Below are 19,846 nucleotides of genomic sequence, written 5' to 3' on the forward strand. Positions count from 1 at the left end.
ATCCAAGCATCCATCTACCCTTCCACTATCCATCCATCTACTCACCCTCAACCTATCCATTCAAATATCTACCCAACCATTCTTCCATTGATCTATTTCTGCTAAAATTTATCCATCTCAATATTCAGTGTGCTGACCACCCCACCCATCCATTTATCCAGCCAAACATTCACACATACATCCAACATGCATGCATCCATCTGTCTAAGTATTCAATCAGATGCCCATCCTTCCATTCATCTAAGCATTGACCCATCCAAACATCCATCCATCTAAGTGCTTAGCTACTCATCTGTATATTCATTGATTGAAATACCCACCCTTCTATCCAAACACATGTACACTTATGCACACACATGTACACACACACATTCAAACACCTACGTACCCCTCCATCAATCCAAACTTCTATTAACTCACTGACTCTTTCAAATATTATCCATCCAAACAGCTTATAAAATACAATAATTTTTTCAAATAGAATACGATATTAGGATGAAGGAAAATAAATAAGGGTTATAAGGGTTGAAGAATAAGATAAAGCTGGTGAAAATATACAAACACACATTTGATAATTGTAGCAGGATGACGGAAGGTGTGCTGTGAGCTTCCTGAAAGCCAAGACAAAGAAACACAATAGGTAATAGAGTTGCCACATCTATAAAATGTAATCAAACTAGTTGTTTTAATGGTGGTCAGGTCTGAGAAGCCTCAGAGCTACATAGGGAATGTCCTCCCATGCTTAGAATATCATACACTTTAATTCTCCTGACATAGCCCCAGTTTATGCCTGTTGTTGGGGCACAATTATTAACAGCAATTATTATCCTTTTCATTATTAAAATGATAAACTATCGTATCACTATACCCACAAGGCATTATAAAGATAACATTGAATAGTCACTAAAACAACTCCAGCCATTTCGTTCCTTTGACCCCCCCATAGGGTAAAGCCACAATAATTGCCACGGGGCTGGAGAGTGCAGAGATATTTGCTGGTTGCATCTCTTTCTTTAATCCATCCCCAGTGAGTTCTCCCAGACTGAGCATCTCTCAGAATGACCAGCTCCTCGCCAATCCCAGGCCTGCTGTGCATCCCAGGCTTCCGTGGGAGCCAGCTTTACCTCCCACTTCCCTGGATGGAGGACATCTGCTCATAAGCCAAACCTTCCCTGATTTTCCAAATTTGTACCTTGAATTTTTTGTTCTAAAATCATGTAAAGCCTCCTCCTTTAATACACAAGAGATAAACACACATATCAGCTAAAAAAAAAGCTGCCAAAGCAAGTGGATTTATTATTATAAAAACATTCTCAGGAGTCACTTCCCCTGGAAGAGGCACCACAGACCTCCGAGACACTCATCAGGCTCAGACCACTTTTTAAGGACTGAAAGCTAGAGAATGAGGAACAGGCAGGTGGAGGGGGAGGTAGTAGAGGAATGGAGGGGACAGAGCACAGCTCTGTGGATGTTTATTCTTAAAGGACTGGTGTGAAATGAATTGTGTCCCTGCAGAAAGATATATTGAGGTCCTAACCCCCAGGACCAGAGAATGTGATCTGACTTGGAAGTAGAGTCTTTGCAGACATAATCAAGTTCAGATGAGGTCATACTAGATTAGGGTGAGCCTTAATACAATGCCGGTGTCCTAAGAAGAGGGAAATTGGACACAGACATAAGGAGAGAAAAATACCATGTGAAGACAGACAGACACACAGAAAGAAGGCAGCCGTGTGATGATGAAGGCAGAGATTGGGGTGATGGAGCTGCATGTGAAACCAGGGTAAGAGCTGCTCTCACACAGAAGAGGCCGAGGCTCAGCATCGCTAAGGACCTCGTCTTCAGGCTCCCAGCCAGTGGTTGCGTTCAAGTGCAGGCTCTATTCCTGCGTTTGGAGCCACATCCTTGGGGTGTGTGAGATGAATACTTTTAAAAAGTCCTTCATGCTCCTAGCCAGACGTGGTGGTGCATGCCTGTAATCCCAGCTACTTAGGAGACTGAGGCAGGAGAATCGCTGGAACCCAGGAGGTGGAGGTGAAGTAAGCAGAGATCGCACCATCGCACTTCAGCCTGGGCAACGAGCGAAACTCCATCTCAAAAAAAAAAAAAGTTCTGCATGCTTCAAAAAGTCATTAACGAGAAAAGTGGGCAAGAGTTGTCATGGGTATTATTATTTTTATTTCCAAGGTCTGTACCTACCCTTGAGGTTGAGGAGGGGTGGTGGCAGTGGAGGGGTGGTAACAGGGATGGTTCACATGAACGGGGAAAGGCGGCAGGACCAAAGATCCGACCAGCTTTCCGAATCCTGAGTGCTGGAGATGAGAAGTCCAGCAAGTCACTCAGGCATCCCTGTGCCTTCCCCTGCTTGGGTTTTGTTTTTTAAATGAAAACTCAATTCCCGATAGAAGACAGCTCCCGGCAGCTAATAAAGCAGAGAAAAGCAGCACAGAGAACTGCTCATTATGGAATTTCTGAAAGGTCACCCGGTTCCACTTTTCGTGTATTAAAAGGCGGTGCACACACACAACCCCATAGCTGTGCTTCTGTGCCAACAGTGCTGGTTTGGAACCCGCATAGGATGAAGGTTTTTTTTTTTTTTTTTTTTTTTTTTTTTTTCATTTAATTCAAAATTGATTCTTGCTGCCCCATAAAATATACATTTATTCTGTGGTGTCTAGGTTCTAAAAGATTATATTGCAGTGAATCAGAGCACCTGCCCATCTTATTTTAATACAATTTTAGGGCATTTTCCTCAAAATCAGGACTAGAAACCTTCTCAAAATAAGGATTTTTAAAGCATCCCACTCTACTCTCAGAGATCATTACTGAAAATGTCTTCTCATTTCCCCCTGAAATTGGTATTTTTCTAGACATTCCTCAAGAACAGTGGAGGCCAAGCACTCTAACAAAGACCCCTTTCCCGGCTAGGCGCTAGCACGTCCTCTCCTTTGTCTGGGGGCTTTAGGGAAAACTGTGCCCTCCTTAGATCAGGCAACCATTCGGGGAGAGAGGTATGGCTTAGGAAGTTGAGTCCTTATTGATGAATAAATCTTAATCCGGTTTGTTGGCTAATTATGCTCCAGGGAAGGTAGTTTCTTGGGCTGCCTAGCAGGAAGGATTAAGCCCCTGTCTCCGGTGGCTCGGGGTTAAGCTCTGGGTTTGTAATGACTGAGTAATGAGACCCGCTCTCTGAGGACCCCTGGCATCCATCGATCAGGTTTCCCTTCTGCAGAGACAATGCCAGAAGTGGGCCCAGCAGTTAATTACGGGAAAGGTCAAAGGGCACGTAAAACTAACACAAATCTATATACTTTTTCATTCCTAACTGCACACAATGACCATGGCTCAGCCAGAGGGTGGGAAGGTTCCCTCCCCCTTCCCACTCTCTTATTCAAGATAACCGTGGGGTTTGAGCTGCTCCGTGACCTCTCCCAGTCCCTTATGTGGCTTCAGGCCTCCACACTCTGCCTCATGCTGTTCCCTCTGCCTGTAGCTCCTTCCCCTCCACAAAATCTGCTCACCTCTGCATCCTAAGCCTCAGCATCACCTCCTCCCTGAAGCTTTTGCTCATTTTCGAGCAGAGATAGTCCCTCCCCTGGCCCAGAAAGGCACTAGCATTATTCTTGCTTGCTTGTGTCTGTGTCCTTTGATGCTGCAAATCCATGAGAACAAGAACCGTGTCCCGTGCAGCTTGAGCCTCAGAACCGAGCAGAACCTGAGCATGTTCAATGGAATCTGCTGGGCATTGCACGGATGAACAATCATGACTGTGGCCTTGCTGACCGACCCTCACGCCAAGTCAGGCAGTCTGCGGGCCCCACACACATGACTGCCCTGAGAGCTGGGTACCACCATCTCTGTCTCACAGCAAGGGCAAACCAAGGCTCAGAGACATTGCCTGCCCTGCCTCAGATCACACAGCAAATGTAAGGGGAGCCGGGAAGGGAGCCAGGCTGCTGGACTTTGGAGTTAGTGATGTCTCTGTCACAAGAGACCACATAGTCGATGATTCTATTTACATCAGGTTTCTAGAAAAACCAAATCTACTGAAACAAAAAGCAGATGAGAAGTTTCCTAGTGCAGGAGGGGCTAAAGACTGGGCGGGGGGTGGTAGAAGATGGTCAAGGAGCATGGGGTTTCTTCCGGAGTAATGAAAAGATTCTAACACTGGGCCAGCTTAGAACATGGCTCACGCCTGTAATCCCAGCACTTTGGAAGGCCAACATGGGTGGATCACCTGAGCTCAGGAGTTCGAGACCATCCTGGCCAACGTGGTGAAACCCTGTCTTTACTAAAAATACAAAAAATTAGCTGGGCATGATGGTGCACGTCTGTACTCCCAGCTACTTGGGAGGTGGAGGCAGGAGAATTGCTTGAACCCCAGAGGCAGAGGTTGCAGTGAGCTGAGATCGCGCCACTGCACTCCAGCCTGGGTGACAGAGCGAGATTCCATGTCAAAAAATAAAAAAGGATTCTAATATTGATTGTGGTAATGGATAGATGTTGAATTGCATACCTTTAATGAGTGAATTGTATGGTATGTGAATGGTATCTCAATAAAGCTGTTTAAAAATAAACGTCAAACAAGTTCATGCTGTCGGCACTGTACTCCACGGGGCTGGCTGCATCTCCAGGGGTCTCTGCCTGCGTGAAGGGAAACCACAGGAGGTTGGCCCTGAACCGACCTCACGTGCCACCTGCCCAGCTTGGGGTCACGGTGGGGTGTGTTGCTCCCAAGAACCAGGGGAGACTTCCCACCAAACCGGTAAGATGAAAACCAGTTAACTATCTCCTTTCTCCCTGCAAAGCACCCTGAACCCTGCTGGGGGCTGCTCCTGGGCTCTGGCAGTCTGATCAAGGGAAAACTGAGTCCTTGGCACATGTGACATGGAAGCCAGGCGAGACTGCAGGGAACCTGGCAGGCCTGAGTGTGGTTCTGCCAGCTCTCAGTCAAGGCCCCTATGACACCCTCCTGCCAATGACAGGCAGTCATTCCCCCATTCCCTTAGGGAAGGGCCAGGGAGATGCCCAACACCCAAAAACTGCAGGCTCTGTGGGGCCGCTCCACAGGCCCAGCCGCCTCTGACCTCAGTAGGATGATCAGAAACAGAAAGTTGCCTGAAAACCTGGGCTGCCCCTTAGCATTGGTGATCCATCTGGATCCTAGAGCACCCTGGATGTTATAAAGGGGTAACTGAGGCCCAAACAGGGGAGCTGAAAGACAAATCTTAGCAGATCAGGGGCTGACGGCAACGAACTTGGGGCTCTCAGCTTGGGCATCTTTCTCTAGTCTCGGGATCCGGCAGCGGGCAGAGCCTAAGCTGGCCTGGTGCAATTCAATTTCATTCCCTTTCTCTCCAAATTCCCAGGTGGGCTTCCTCTCCAACAGTCATAAAAATAACAGCAGTGGCAACTCCACACTAGGCACCATCTTGATGGTAACTGGCTTAATCCTTCCTAAGGCTGGGCAGAAAGGTCTTCACTTTCCACATCTCACAGAAAAAGAAATTGAGGTTCAGAAGACTTAAGTGCTTTTCCCAAGATGACCCAGTTAGAAGGCGGTGAAGGCAACATTTGAACCTGGGCAGGCTGGTGCCAGACGCTCCCTTCCTGACCGTGACACAATTGTCCAGAGAAGACAGCATCTCTGTGACCCAGGAATCTAGGGCCGGTGGTTCTTGTGAAGGATCAGGTCACCTCCCTGCCTTCTTCCATCCCATGCCAATGCTGTCCTGGGCCCTGGCTACAAGGGGCTGCCAGCCTGGAGCGGGGAATGACCCAGACACAGACTCACACAAACTCATGTGGGGAGAGGCTCTCCTGCCCATGGACTGACCGGGTCCAGGTCTGCCCGCAGGGCTGGCAGTGGGAAGGGACATTTGGCTAAACCCCATTGAAGCCCACCCTCCCACACTGATGGACTGAAGCCAGCATTGGGCACAACGGAAATGAGGAGCACCCTGAGGAAGGAGCTGCCCACAGGGAGGGTCCAAGGGCTGTGAGATCTCCTGGCCCAGCTGAACTCTGATGTCAGGACGCAAAGGCCGGAGAGGCCCGCAGACTTGCCGCAGGCCACACAGGGCTGGAACCCGCTCTCCATGGGCCCACTCACAGCTCTACTCCTCTCTCTATGAGAGGCAGGAAGTCTGGACAGAAGATATGGGGCTCCTGGAGACAGGGGTGCACCCTGGCCGCCAGCAGCTTCTGTTAACCCAGGCCGGCGTCCAGGCAGCTGGCTGGGGTTTTATACTCTCTAGCCAGGGGCCGCAGCCCTGGCCCATCTGCAAGCCCGCCTCAGAGCACCCTCTGAGACCCCCTGGCCTTGCCCGTTCACACAAGGCCCTGAGCACTCTTTGTCTCAAGGCCTTTGGGGAAGGCCGTCATCCATTTCAGTAGCATTCAAAGGCACACAAGTCCACAGTTTATTTTCTTAGAAATAATGGTTTTTTTCTGGTTGGCATTCCTCTGATGGAAAAACAAATACAGCCACTGTAATAAGAAGCAGCTAAGAGGAGGCGAGAGGGCCCAGAGGAAGGGGGCTAGGGGGGCTGCTGCCTGGGGAGCGGGAGGACATGGAGGGTGGGAGGTGGGAGCAGAGACCCCTAACCGTGGGAGAAACGGGGACTTAGAGGGAAAAAAAAGAACCCAACCTGTAGGCGCTGTGCAGGCTTCCACACACGCTCACAGACAGCGAGGCCCCTTCCCCCTCAAATCGTAACTCAAATGCACATCCGTAAGGCAGGTGTTGTGGCTTCCATGTGGTGGATGAGGAACCGCAGCTCAGAACGGTCAAGTCACCGCCTGCCTCACTGAGTGAGCAAGGACCAAAATGCAGGCCTCTAAATCCTTGCTACAAATGCTTCCACTGACCATCACAGCTGGGAGGAGCATCAGAGACCTGCTTCTGCTATGCTTTCCCAACTTAGCCTGGATGACACCTCCTCTAAGAAGCCCTCCTGAATTTCTTCCCCTCCTTGGGCAGAGATATGCAATACGCTTTCTCTGTCTTGGTTGTATTTTCATTGCAGCGCTTTTCATATTCTGTTATGATCACATCTCTTCCAGTCTGTGTCTCCCACAAGACAGGGAGGTCTTTAAAGGCAGGAAACATGTTTTGGCCCCAGCCCCAAGCGTGGCACAGAGTAGGTATTCAGCGAACATCCTTGATACTTAACTGAATCCAGTCCAGTGTGCACACATTTTACAGATGGGCAAACTGAGGCTCAGAGGTGGACTTGCCTCCAGTGTTTAAATGCAGTAGCATGAGCTTTTTATTTTTCCTCTTAAAAATGGACACTGGCTCCAAGAATTCTGCAAGAGGCCTGAACGCTGCAGCAGAGCTGGCACGCAGCATTGCCTAATTGCTAGCTGACAGCAACTTGGAATTTTAAGTCACATCCCATTTCCTCCTGCCTGCTGGTCTGCTGGACTGGAGCACTTTCATCTTGGGCAGAGCGCAGGTTAGCATGCATAATTGCATGTTTTAAGACTTGAAGGAGAAGAATTTCCCCTTCTCTCTCCCAACCCTCCCACCTCCTATCGCCTTTCCTGGCCTCCCAAAAACAGCAGAGTTTTATCTGGCGTTTCAATAAAGTGTGTAATAATGAGGATGAAAATGATTTAATAAGGGTCATGGACATTATTTCCTAAGAAGGCCAATTGGTTTTAAGATTTTTTTTTTCTGATGTTAAACTAAATGGATCACTGAGTATATTATTAGGAATTTTGTTAAAACACTTTAATAACATGCTCTGTAATCTACCTAACTTCAGAGATTGACAAGTAGACCCTGGGGATATAAAATTCAGGAAGCGACTATTTACATTCATTACAGACATGCTAATTTTGTGATCTCTGTCAGCCATAAGGTTGTCATTTTTTTCCTTTTCACACAAAAAGAGGAAAATAGTAATATATTTGATATACTGTGGCCCAAACAAAAAGTTATTTCCCCCAAGAGTTTTAATTACAGCATGTTGGAAAAGGCCCGAGTTGGAACTTGCAAATGGAATAAACCACTTGAATAAATGGTCTAAAAAATTAAGTACACATAGAAGGGGTGATGTGTGCTGTTGCTTCAGACTAAACAGTGATTATCAAGAGGGTCTTAGTTATTTAAACAAGCCATTTGAGGGCAGTTTGCTCCTCGTTTGGGGCCTGGTCCTGATTATAAACGAGAGCTTTTAATTAACATTAGTAGGACCCGATTCAAGCTATAATTTGGTCCTTTTCCTTAGCAAATGTCTATGAAAACAAGGCAATTAAGGTTAAATGAGTTGAAGCATTTAAAGGGGGCGAAATGTCCGTTCCTCACCCCCAGCCTGCCCCCTCCACAGAATAAACACAAACAGGCCTGGTTAATTCAGACCAGGAGGCCAGCGAGGGACTGGCCTGAGGCTTCCGAGAGGCCTGTACCCCAGGGGCCGGGTGAACCGGGGATGCGCAGGCTTAGCCAAGTGGAGAAGGAAGAGGAAGCAGAGCGTGCAAAGGTCCAGAGGTAGGAACCAGCTGGCCAGTGTGACGAATGAAAAAAGACAGTGAGGCTGGGATGAGGTTCGGAGGGATGGATACAAAATAATAGCTCGTGGCCAGGCGCGGTGGCTCACGCCTGTAATCCCAGTGCTTTGGGAGGCTGAGGCAGGCATCCAGCACTTGAGGTCAGGAGTTCGACCAGCCTGACCAACATGGGGAAAACCTGTCTCTATCAAAAATACAAAAAATTAGCTGGGCATGGCAGTGCGCAGCTGTAGTCCAAGTTACTCGGGAGGCTGAGGCATGAGAATCGCTTGAAACTGGGAGGCGGAGGCTGCAGTGAGCCGAGGCTGCGCCACTGAACTCCAGCCTGGGTGACCAAGCGAGAATTCATCTCAAAAACAAACAAACTAATAATCGCTCACAACACAGTGAGGCCCCACCTCTAAAATAAATCAAAATAATAACAATATCACAAACAGTGGCTTCCGGCCGTTCCCACTCCCAGGTCCTGTCTCAGACCAGCCCGCAGCAGCAAGGGAGGGAATCTGTGTAGAAGCAGAGGGGCTGCGCAGCCCCCTCAGTCCCTCCATAGTGAAAGAGCCCCCGCTGTTGCTTTCAGGTGGGCTGATGGGGGCCTGGCCTGCTGCTGGGCCCCCTGGGCTCCTTGGGGATGGAGCCCAGGCCCTGCTGCCTCTCAGATGGGAGGCCTGGCTAGAGACGGACCTCTCTGGACCGTTTCCCAGGTGAATTCTGCCATCCGTACATACCAGTTATCCTCGGACTAACTCTCTCTGTCCACTCCTCTGCCTCCTCATCTGTAGAACCCTCAGTGTCTGTGAGGTTCTGGGAGGCCTTGCTGGATCCTCCCAGCACGGACAAGGGTCATTCACTGTCTACCAACACCAGCTCTGGGCCTAGCCCTGAGGGAAGTGGCATGGGTCTTCACAGTCTAGTGTGACAGGAGCATTGAATAAGGATGCTCACAGGTGACAGCTCCCCTGTCTGGGGGACCAGGGATGGCTTCCTGGAGGAGGCGACCCCTTTCATCCAGCAAATGCCTTCTGTACCCTGTGCTGGGCCTAGTCCCTGGGTTCCAGGGATGGGAGCTGACAGGTCCCAGATCCAGCCTTTGAGGAGCTCACATTCCACGAGGAGATGTGGGCCAAGCTAAATGTAGTGTGGCCGGGGCTAAAACACTGGTGTGTGTGGACCTGGGGTGGGCTGCAAAGAGGGACGGCAGCTGTCACTCACAGGGGTGCCTCAATGCCCTTTGAAGTTTCTTCCAACTCTACATAGCCATGAGTTTGCCTCAAGTAACTTGAGATTCAATCAAGAAAACACTGCTTTATCCCCAGCCCTGCTCAGAGCCTTTCCCGGCTCTCTGAGGCACTCACCCATCTGGCTACAGCAAGCCCTCTGCTGACTGCAGGGGGTCCCAGACCACTCCTGGACACAGATGCCACCTGTCTGCACATGTGGAGGCCACGGCATCATCACATATGTCCACTGGCCATGAAGTAAGTTGCCCTTGAAGGTGGGGCAGAAACCATTCCCAGAATGGGGGGCAGGTGGCCTCCAGGGCTGGATTTGCCAACAGGGATTTCACAAGCAGCAGGTTTCAAGGTGACCCGGTGAAGCGGGTAAGGGGCTCCGTCAGACTCACATTGGGCTTCCCACAACCCACGCTCGGGTTGTGAAAATGACAGAGTATGTTTCGGGGACTGATTAGCTGGTGAAGACAGAGCTGACAGCTGCTGTGGCACAGCCAGTTAAAAGCAGGCAGTTTCACCCAGCCATCAACAGGAGAGCCCTTGGGAACTGCTAGTTTGGGGCTTACATTCTAGCTCTCCTCTACCAACTGTGTGACCTTTGGCCAGTCACTTTATCTCTCCAGGCCTCAGCATCCTTGCTTAAAAAATGGAAGGCATAGTCCCTATCTGGTAGGTCTCTTGTGAGGAGTAAATGGATGTGGAGCATGCAGGAGTGTTTGGCAACAAATACTCAACTTGTAAGTGAACAGCTGGGGAGACTGCAGCAGCCATGTCCTAGGGGCATGCTCTGCTTATCACAGCAAAGGGCACAGTTGGTGAGATCTGCAGGACAGGGGGCTCACTGTCTCCAAAATTCCAACCCCTGCCTCGGCAGAACCCCACACTAGCTCAGGATCTGCAGATGCAGGAGCCCAGGGAGGGAAAGCAAGTTTCATCTACTGCAGAAATGACTGGAGGGTGCGGTGATTGGTTATTAATGTCTGCTGTGGAAGGAGGTGGTGGCATATTTGCCATCCCAGAGGTAGGCTTAGTTGAACAAGGGGAAGTCTTCTGTCCTGTGTGTTTTTCATTGTACATTCTCAATAAACAGCCATTTGTGAATGGCACACCTGGCTGTCCGCCTCTGTGGGAATATAGGTATATGCATATGGTTTATTTGATCAGTCCATGAACCAGAATACCTCATTTTCCAACCATTTTAGGTTCCAGGAATTGTTGGAAAAGACAAAGCTTTAGCTCTTTTACATCTTGAACAACATTATGACATCAGCATGGTGACGATGATGATCAGACACATCATCATCATCAGCGCCATCATCATCAACATCACCATCACCACAACCCTCATCAACAGCACCACAACAGCACCAGCAACATTATCATCACCACCATCAACATTACCATCACCCCCTTCACCATCATCCTTATCATCAATGGTGTCATCATCGTCATCATTCATCATCATCATCGTCACCGTGGGAGCAGCTAGTGCTTATATACAGCATCCTATGTGCCAGGCTATGTTCAAAGGCTTTAAATACATTAACCCATGTTATTCTCACACTATCTCTATGAAATAAGTACTAGCAGTATGCGTATTTTACAGATAAACAAACGGAGGTTAAATAATATGCCCAGGCTATACAGGCAGGATTTGAACCCAGGCAGTCTGGCCCCAAAGTCAATGCTTTAACCCCTATGCTGACCTTAACAGAGACTGTTCACACGTTCTTCTCAGAACAGAAAGCCACAGACAGGAATGACCACCTGCAGAAACACAGTGTGGAGAAACCTGGGCTCTAGTTCCCACTCAGGAAAGACCCTGCCCCCTGAGGCCTCCGTTTTCCCATCTGTAAACCAAGGAGGTGAACCTCTGGACGGTCTCCCAGCTCCCTTGGGCCACCATGGCACTGGTACCCCTTCAGATTTCAAAGCCCCTGGATGTCTCTGCATAGTTCTCCCAGGGAAACCAGCAGGGATCTGATGCTTCTTGGTGTTTATGTGTTGGGGATGGGAGGTATACATGTGAGCACTCCGGCAGGCTCCCTCGATTCAAATTGATGATTGCAATGGGTCCCCAGGGATGAGAAAACCCAAGTGCTAGCAGGACAGGGTCCATGCAGGTCTCCAGGATCCATGCCAGCACTCACTCAAGAGAGTTTAGGGAGCCCGTAATCAAAAGGTGTCCTCCTCTTGGTTCCTAACCATTGTTCTCATACTGTTAACACAGCAAGTCAACAGGCACTGATTCATGACATATACTACCCTAAATCTGTTATCAGGAATTTCCAGCTCATGCAGCCACACCAGACCACAAGCTCCTGGAGAGTAAGGACTACCTTACGTTGCACCTTAACTATCACCTCCCAGGTACGCAGCACTCAGGGATTTTCAAAGGTCTTCGCCATTCATAGTCTCATTTGAGCCTGAAACCACTCTGACAACTAGTGAGAACAGATGATGATGATGATGGTGATGGTGATGATATTGATGATGATGATGATGGTGGTGATGATAATGATTGATGTGATGATGATGATGGTGATGATGATGGTGATATTGATGGTGATGATGATGGTGGTGATGATGATGGTGGTGGTGATGATGGTGATGGTGATGATGATGGTGGATGGTAATGATGATGGTGATGGTGATGATGATAATGATTGATATGATGATGATGGTGATGATAATGATGATGATGGTGATGGTGATGGTGATAATGATGGTGGTGATGGTGATGATGATGGTGGATGATAATGATGATGGTGATGGTGATGATGGTGATAATGATGATGGTGATGATAATGGTAACGATGATGGTGATGCTGCTGATGACAGATTACGGTGATGACCCTACCATCTGTATATCGAGCACACCCTGCGAAGTGAGTGCCTACTGTGTATTGGATGCCAGCCCCCAGTACACAACACTGTGCCTCACTCCATCTTCAGGCTGACCTGTGATGGGGAGTATTTTTGGCTCACACAACCAAAGGAGAAACTGAGGCTCAGTGAGGGGAGATCACCACCCAAATGTTCACATGAGAGGTGGCCTGCAACCCAGTTTCCCCTTGCAGAGGCCATCTTGTCCCTGCTCTTCTCTCTCATTACACAGGGTCAAGAGGACGCCAGGGCCAGAACAAGCCCTTCCACAGACCCCACGGTCCACACTCCCCTCTGTGGATACCTTACAGTTTGCTCATCTAATGTGAAGTCCAGTCTGGGCAAAGGAGAGCCAACTCCGACTAAACGTTTTCTGCACACCCGTTTTAGCACCAGGCCCTGCCCCATGAGCTGGGAACATGGCAACAAATGTAAAAGGTCCTCTCTAATTGAGGAGCTCACTGGGTGCTCCTGGGGTCATGGCCTGAGTTTGACAGCTTCAGCATGGTGGCCTCAACAGCAAGCTCATGGTGGGCCCTCAATGAATGAGCGCACAATTCAGTGGGGGACGAAGACAAGTAATTACGACTCAGAGTCAGAAGAGTGATGACGGAGGGAAGCCCAGGAGCCTCTGGGAGCAGGGTAGGTACCTAATGCAGCCTAGCATGCATGTGTGTGTGTGTCTGTCTATATAAGTGGAGGTATCAGGGAAGGCTTCCTAGAGGAGCCAAATCTAAAGAATGTTCAGCCTTTAGATTTAGGCATTATACAGAAAGAGGGTAAAGAGCTCCAGGCAGGTGGGAAATCGGAGCTGGGGCTCACAAACAGAACAACCTAGTGTGTGTGCGTGTGTGTATGTGTGTGTGTGTGTGCGTGTGTGTGTGTGTGTGTGCGCACGCGTGTGCCAGGACAGAGGTGTTTCCGGATGTGAAGGGTGGAAGCCCAAATTTGACTGGAGAGATAAGGAGACCCCTGCAGTTCCTGAAGCACATTCACAAGCCTCCTCTTGTCTCATCTTCACACCCGGCAGGAAAAAACAATTTCCTTTTCTAGCAGATGAGAACATGAAGCCTGCAGAGCCAGTGAGCCGCAGAGCTGGGCTCGGGACAAGAGTCTGACTCCTAACTCAGGGATCAAGCAGAGTGGGGAGTTAAAGCTGAACTCTGGAAAATTTTAGGGAAAAAGGTGGGGCCTCCTAGATAGGGAACAGCAGGAGAGGGCCTAAGGAGGAGCTGGGCTGGGGGAGGAAAAGGCCAGGTCAGTGGCTTAAACCAGCAGAGATGGGGGGTCAACATGGCCCTGCCTTGCCAGAACACTTGGTCTGGGAGGCAGAGTAGCGGGTCAGAAAGTGGTCACACAGCCTCGTATGTACCACTTGAACCAGCAAGCTAGCGTCTGGCCCTACCAGTGGCCGGCCAGCCACCCCACCAGGCTTCTCACTCATGGCCTCCTCTGCGTGCCTCCAGCCTGGCCTCCTTCCAGAGGTCTGTGGGTAGGCGCCAGCTCCCTGCTTTGGGTTCTGGGCCCTGAGAGTGCCAGGAATATGACCCAAACAGGCATGACCCAGGGCGATGTTATTTGCCCAGCACTCAGCCTTAAATAAATGCTCAACAAACATGATGGATAAACACCACCAGCATCCCAGGGAGGCATGGCTGCTCTCCCACAGAACTCTAGCCCTGTAGACGCCTTTTACAGAAAGAACAGGGACCCGTCTTATGCTCACTTGCCACTTTCCTAATACAAATATCAAACTTGGAAAAATTCAGCTGGCAGGGCCCAGGGAGAAGAAAACGAGATGTCAGAGTCATTGAGTGGGAGTCACAAGACCTGGCTGTCAGTCCTGGTCAGGTCACGGGTCACTGTGTACGTGAGGACCTTGCAAAAGATGGTTTTCCTCTCTGAGCCTCGGCTCTCATCATTTATACAATGGGTGCAGACACGGAAGACTGGGGTCAGTGACGCCATCCAGGGATGTATGTTCATCTCAGAGAGAGCTATCTCCAGCCCCCAGATGCCCAGTCCTGCCCCAGACCCATGGTGTGAGGATGGCCATGCAGACTCTCATGGGCAAAAGCTCCCAAGGTTCCAATGAGCTTGGAGGGTCCCCGTGCCAAACATAGCCAGGGGACATTTCTTTTCCCTCTGACTTTCAGCCTGCTAGGGAAGCAGTTTCTAATGTCAGGAGGTCTAACCAGCACGCCAGGTGAAGGGTAGAAAGACTGGACAGACAGACAGATGGTGCAAATCTACCAGTGTCTGTCCAAGCACTGGAGCTTGAGACAGGAGATCTATAGGGTGGTTTTGAACTTGGCATCGGGAACCTGGGGGGTTGGGGTAGACCCAGGTCTCTGCACTCCACCCCCATATAGCCAGTCAAGGACACATGCACAAATACATCAGTCAATGCTTCATTTTAATTTCTTTTTTCTTTCTTTCTTTTTTTTGAGACAGAGTGTTGCTCTGTCACCCAGGCTGAAGTGCAGTGGCACGATCTCTGCTCACTGCAACCTCTGCCTCCTAGGTTCAAGTGATTCTCCTGCCTCAGCTTCATGAGTAGCTGAGATTCACGAGGCACTCACCACCACACCCGGCTGACGTTTTTTGTATTTTTAGTAGAGACAGGGTTTTGCCATGTTGGCCAGGCTGGTCTCAAACTCTTGACCTCAGGTGATCCACCCACCTTGACCTCCCAAAGTGCTGAGATTACAGGCATGAGCCATGGCACCCAGTCAATTTCTTAAAAAAAAATGAAAAGTTTCAAGCCCAGTCGAGAATCAGACACCCCATCACTCCAACTGCACCCTTCCAGGGAAGCAGCCAGCATTCCCGAAAAGTTCACTGCCTCCCTCCCAAGGCCGAGAGAAGCCTGTGCTGTCAGCCACCACAATGGTGGTGCTGGAGGCTCCGCCCTGGCTGGTGATGAATGGGGTGGGCATCGGACACCTACAGCAGCCCTGGCAGTGCAGGGTCTGGCTGGGAGGGCCGGGTTGGACTCACCTTCACACTGCCTGCCTTCCCCCTTGTAGCCTGGCTTGCAGAGGCATTTGTAGGACTTGGGCGTGTTCTGACAGATGGCATCGATGTGGCAGTCGTCCGTGCCCTCCGAGCATTCGTCCACGTCGACTGACCCTGTGGGTAGGGGTGTGGGGGAAACAAGAAGTAAGGTGTGGCCCCGGAGGAGGCGGCCGATGGTGTGGGGCAAGGAGGCTCTTGCCTCTGCCTGTCCATTGATCAGTGCGCTCAGTGGCAATAACAACTGTCATACAGAACAATCTGATGTGACAAGTGGCAACTGGTAGCATCATTGGCGCAGCTCCTCTGTGGCAGAGACAATGCTACCAATATGCTTGGCCTTATTTACTGTTGCAACAATCTGGTTGAGCTAGTGCTCCACTAAAAAGATGAAAAAACTGAGGCTTAAGGAGACAGTGGCGAAGAACCTCCTCCAGGCGCCCTGCTCTCCACAGCCCTCCTCCATGCTCCTCACTCTAGAATTTACAGCCAGAAGGGTCCTCGGAGGAATTTAAATCCAGCCCCTTTGGGTTTCAGATGGGGACACCGAGGCCATGCCAGGGGGCTCCTGCAGGTCACCTGAACCTGGGACCCCACCCTGCCCCTAGGCTGTGGAAATATGGAATTCATCATCTGCCTTCCATGGCCCCGCACCAGTGTCCGGTGGCAGAAGCACACCCGCAACTAGGCTAACCTGAGCCCGTCCATGGTTTTGACTCCTCCCACCACCCTCCTTCCTTGGAAATCCACAGGTGAATCTGGTTCTCATAGCCCAACTTCTAAATGCAAGTTCAGTTTAGGTTTTGAGGGCTCCCAACACTCTCCACCTCCCACCCTGAACATCTTCAGTCTGGTATAGCTGTTGGAGCAAAATCGTGCAAAACAGATTCTGTGTATCTGTTCCATCCATACATCCCAAACCTCTCTCCCTCCCTCCCTCCCTCTCTCTCTCTCTCTCTCTCTCTCTCTCACACACACACACACACACACACACACACACACACACACACAGTTCAGGCAGGGAGGGGACCTTCCTCTTGTCACGCACAGTTCAGCACAGTCAGAGCCATAGCTATAGCCCAGGTTAATTCCTCAGGTTATAGATAAGGAAACTGAGGCCCAGATGGGTTCTGTCATGGATCAGTAGCTCACTGGGGCAGAGAATGGACTCAGACACAGAATAAGCTTTCCTATATGCCATGTGACTTCTAGCTAGCAATGCATGAAATGCAGATGGATGACAGACAGACAGAAGGACCCAGGAGTGCAACAGCAGCAGCCATGAGGGCAGCCCCTCCAGGGGTGAGCTCAGAATGTCCCCATTTCTTCATGCCTCTGGTCTCCCTTAGATTGTTGGGTCCCCTGAGTATCTAAATTTCTCCCCTGGATAATATCTGGGTTTGAATCTGCCAGTGGGGCTTATGAGATCCATGCCCCCTAGGGGTCCTCCTTCTTTGCCCCAGTCCCCAAGTCTCCTTCCCACCCCTGAAGGAAGAGAGGCATCAAACAGAAACACAACAGCATGACCGCCCTGCCCACACATGGCAGGTGGTATCAATTTTCAGGGGGGCTGCATCTGCTCAGGTGGGCAGCCTGTCCCTGACAACTGCCCAGAGGAAGAGTGGAAAGGGGACCAGGAGGCAGGGACTAGAGGGGACCCAGCTGGCAACTGGATGGCTGGTCCAGCAGGAACATCCATGAGCGCCTTCTGGGAAAGTGTCAACAGAGGGACTTCTGTGCAGGGGTGGCACTGCCTCTAGGGCTGGGAACCAGAGGTCAGAGAGGGCCCATCTCTATGCTTCTGTTTGGGAGGACTGGTGTCACTTCTGAGACAGGACCAGCAGGAATAGCAGGCCACAGATATGGCTCTTCCCACTTCGCCGGGACCAGTGCATGGGAATGAGGGGTGGGAGCCCCTCGTGCCCCCACCCCCAATCTCCCACCTAGCCCGGTATCTTCACTGGGATGGAAATAGGTGGATGTGGATGAGGGTGGGTGAAGCTGGCTCCCAATGCACCTTTAAACACGTGGGTGTTCTCGGTGTGGAGAAGGCATGGGAGTTTGAGGAGACAGGAGGAGGAGCCACTTGTCCCCACTGGTCCTCTGCCAGCTCCGGCTCCTGTCTGGGCTGGAGACTTCCATGCAGGGTGGCCCATCCCTCCCAGCACTGGAGTCAAAGGGAGCTCCCTTTGACTCTGGTTTGCTTATGCTGGGGACAGGCTGCTGGAGTTACACAGTCACGGGGCTTCCACCGAGAGGGTGGGGGAGGAGACAGAGGCAGACACAGACGAGGGACACAGGTGTTGACAGGGACACCCAGAAACAGTCACTCAGAGGTAAGGGACCTCAAAGCTTGAGAGAGACACCCACAAAGGGGATGGGGCAGCAGGGCTGGGCTTCCAGGAGAGGTGTTGCTATGGAGGGGTCTCACTGGCCCAGCAGCCCCACTCTGGGCACGCGCGACTCCCAGGAACAGACCCTAGTCACCCAAACCAGACTTCAGGGAGCCGGGAAGAACGTGCACAACCCTCCCCCTGCCCCCGCTCCAAGCAGAGCACCGGAGGAAGCGCCTCTGATGACGCAGAGGAGAGAATGTCACTCCAGCTTTTCGGCAAGCCCCTGCAGACAGCAAGAGAGGAGGGGACGGGTGGGACGTCGAGGGGGTCCCCGCGAAAGCCACGGGGCTGGGCCTGTGGCCTCCGGGCCTCCCCTCCCCCTCCTGGGTCTGCTCCACCGACGTCCCGAGTCCGGACTCTTCTCTCCGTGTCTGTCCGTCTCCTCTGCTTTCCTTCCCTCTTCTCTCCTCCCCGTCCTGTCAGACGGTTCGTCGTCCACGGCTTTCCAGGCATCTCCGTCCCTCTCTCTTTCCCAGTCTCCCTCCGCTGCCCGCCCCCCCCCCACTCCATCTTTCTCTGGCATCCATCTGTCCCGCGTCTCCTCCTCTCTCCCTTATCGGTGGGACCGTCCCTCGTCCCTCTTGATTCCTTCTGGTCCCTGGGCCTCCTCCTCCCTCCCTCGGGTCCCCTCCTTCCCCGGCCGCGCGAGCCTCCTCTCCACCCTTCCGCGTCGGTCTTTTCCCCCGGCCTCCTCCTGCGTCCTTTTGTCTCTGCTCCCTCTGCGCCGGTTCTTCTGTCCGTCTGCCCAGCACCTCCTGCCCCGTCCCTGTCTCTCGGTCGGTCCCTTTCCCGTTCACCTCCCGGCGTGTCCCCTCCGCCCGCCCCGCCCTGCCCCGCGCCCCCTCTCCCGGGAGGAGCGACCCCTCTGCGCTCGGGGTCCCACCCCGCCCCGGTCCGCAGGCCGGGCCCCCGGGACCCGCCGCCTTTCTTCCTCGCTCCCCCGCTAGTATTTCCCCTCCCGGGGCCCCGACCCACCCACCCGCCCCCGCCCCGCTGGGCTAAGGAGCCCCGGCCGCCCAGGCTGCGGGGAGGGGGCGCCCCGGGCCGGCCCCAGAAGTTACTTTGGAAAGAGGTGGGGGGCTGCGCGAGGCCGTGCGGTGCGAGCTCGGGATGCGCGGGGAAGGAGCCTCCCGGACGGCGCCTCGGCCACCCGCGCCCCCCACTCCCACCGCCTCCCCCCAGCCCGGGTCGGGGGCTTACCTGGGAGCCCGCTGCCCCCCGCCAGGCGCCCGCGCGCGCCCAGGGCCAGCAGCACGTACAAGTGCCAGCGCACAGCCGCCGCGCCCATGCTCAATGCGGGCCCGGCTGGGCGTGCGGGCGTGCGGGGCGCGGGGACCCGACCGACCGGCCGCTCCCGCAGGCGCTGCTCGCTGCTCGCCGCTCAGCCACCGCTCGGGCTCCCGAGCCGCCCAGCCGGCCCGGCTGACGAGCTGACAGCGCGTGCTCATTGGCCAGCGGCGCCGGGGGGCGGGGCGTCGCGCAGGGCCGGCCAATGGGTGCCGGCCGACGGCCCGCGGTGGAGGGGGAGAGGGGGGTGCGGGCGTCCTGGGGGGGCCCCTCCCCTGGGGCGGTCGGCAGGTGGGGGGTGGGGGTGGGAGCCCGGCCGGCCGGCTCGTGGGGCTGCGGGCGCGGGGTCTCGGCCAGGCTGGGGCTGCTCGGAGGCTGCGCCCTCCCCTGCCCCCGGCACCCCGGCCCTAGCCGTCCAGGGTGGACGCCCCCCGACTGGGGTAGCCCATTCCCTCCCGGCCGCACCCTCGGGGGCGGGGGTCCTGCGAGCCGGGGGTCCTGCGAGGTCGCCCGCCA

The 19,846-nt window shown here is 52.5% G+C and overlaps 1 protein-coding gene across 2 annotated transcripts in view; it reads right to left on the reverse strand.

The window, feature by feature from the left end:
- SCUBE1 (signal peptide, CUB domain and EGF like domain containing 1) overlaps positions 1-19,458 on the reverse strand; it is a 135,080-nt gene extending 115,622 nt beyond the window's left edge. For both annotated transcript variants that reach the window (XM_032261392.1, XM_032261391.1), the window contains exons 1-2: positions 19,244-19,458; positions 15,633-15,764 (exon numbers count right to left, since the gene is read on the reverse strand). In XM_032261392.1, the coding sequence (XP_032117283.1) occupies positions 15,633-15,764; positions 19,244-19,331 (220 nt within the window). In that variant the 5' untranslated portion in view covers positions 19,332-19,458. The remainder of the gene's footprint in view (positions 1-15,632; positions 15,765-19,243) is intronic.
- Between the last annotated feature and the right edge of the window lie 388 nt (positions 19,459-19,846).

This window comes from Sapajus apella, unplaced genomic scaffold (assembly GCF_009761245.1).
Source record: "Sapajus apella isolate SASKATOON/1434 unplaced genomic scaffold, GSC_monkey_1.0 scaffold123, whole genome shotgun sequence".
NCBI lineage: Eukaryota > Metazoa > Chordata > Mammalia > Primates > Cebidae > Sapajus > Sapajus apella.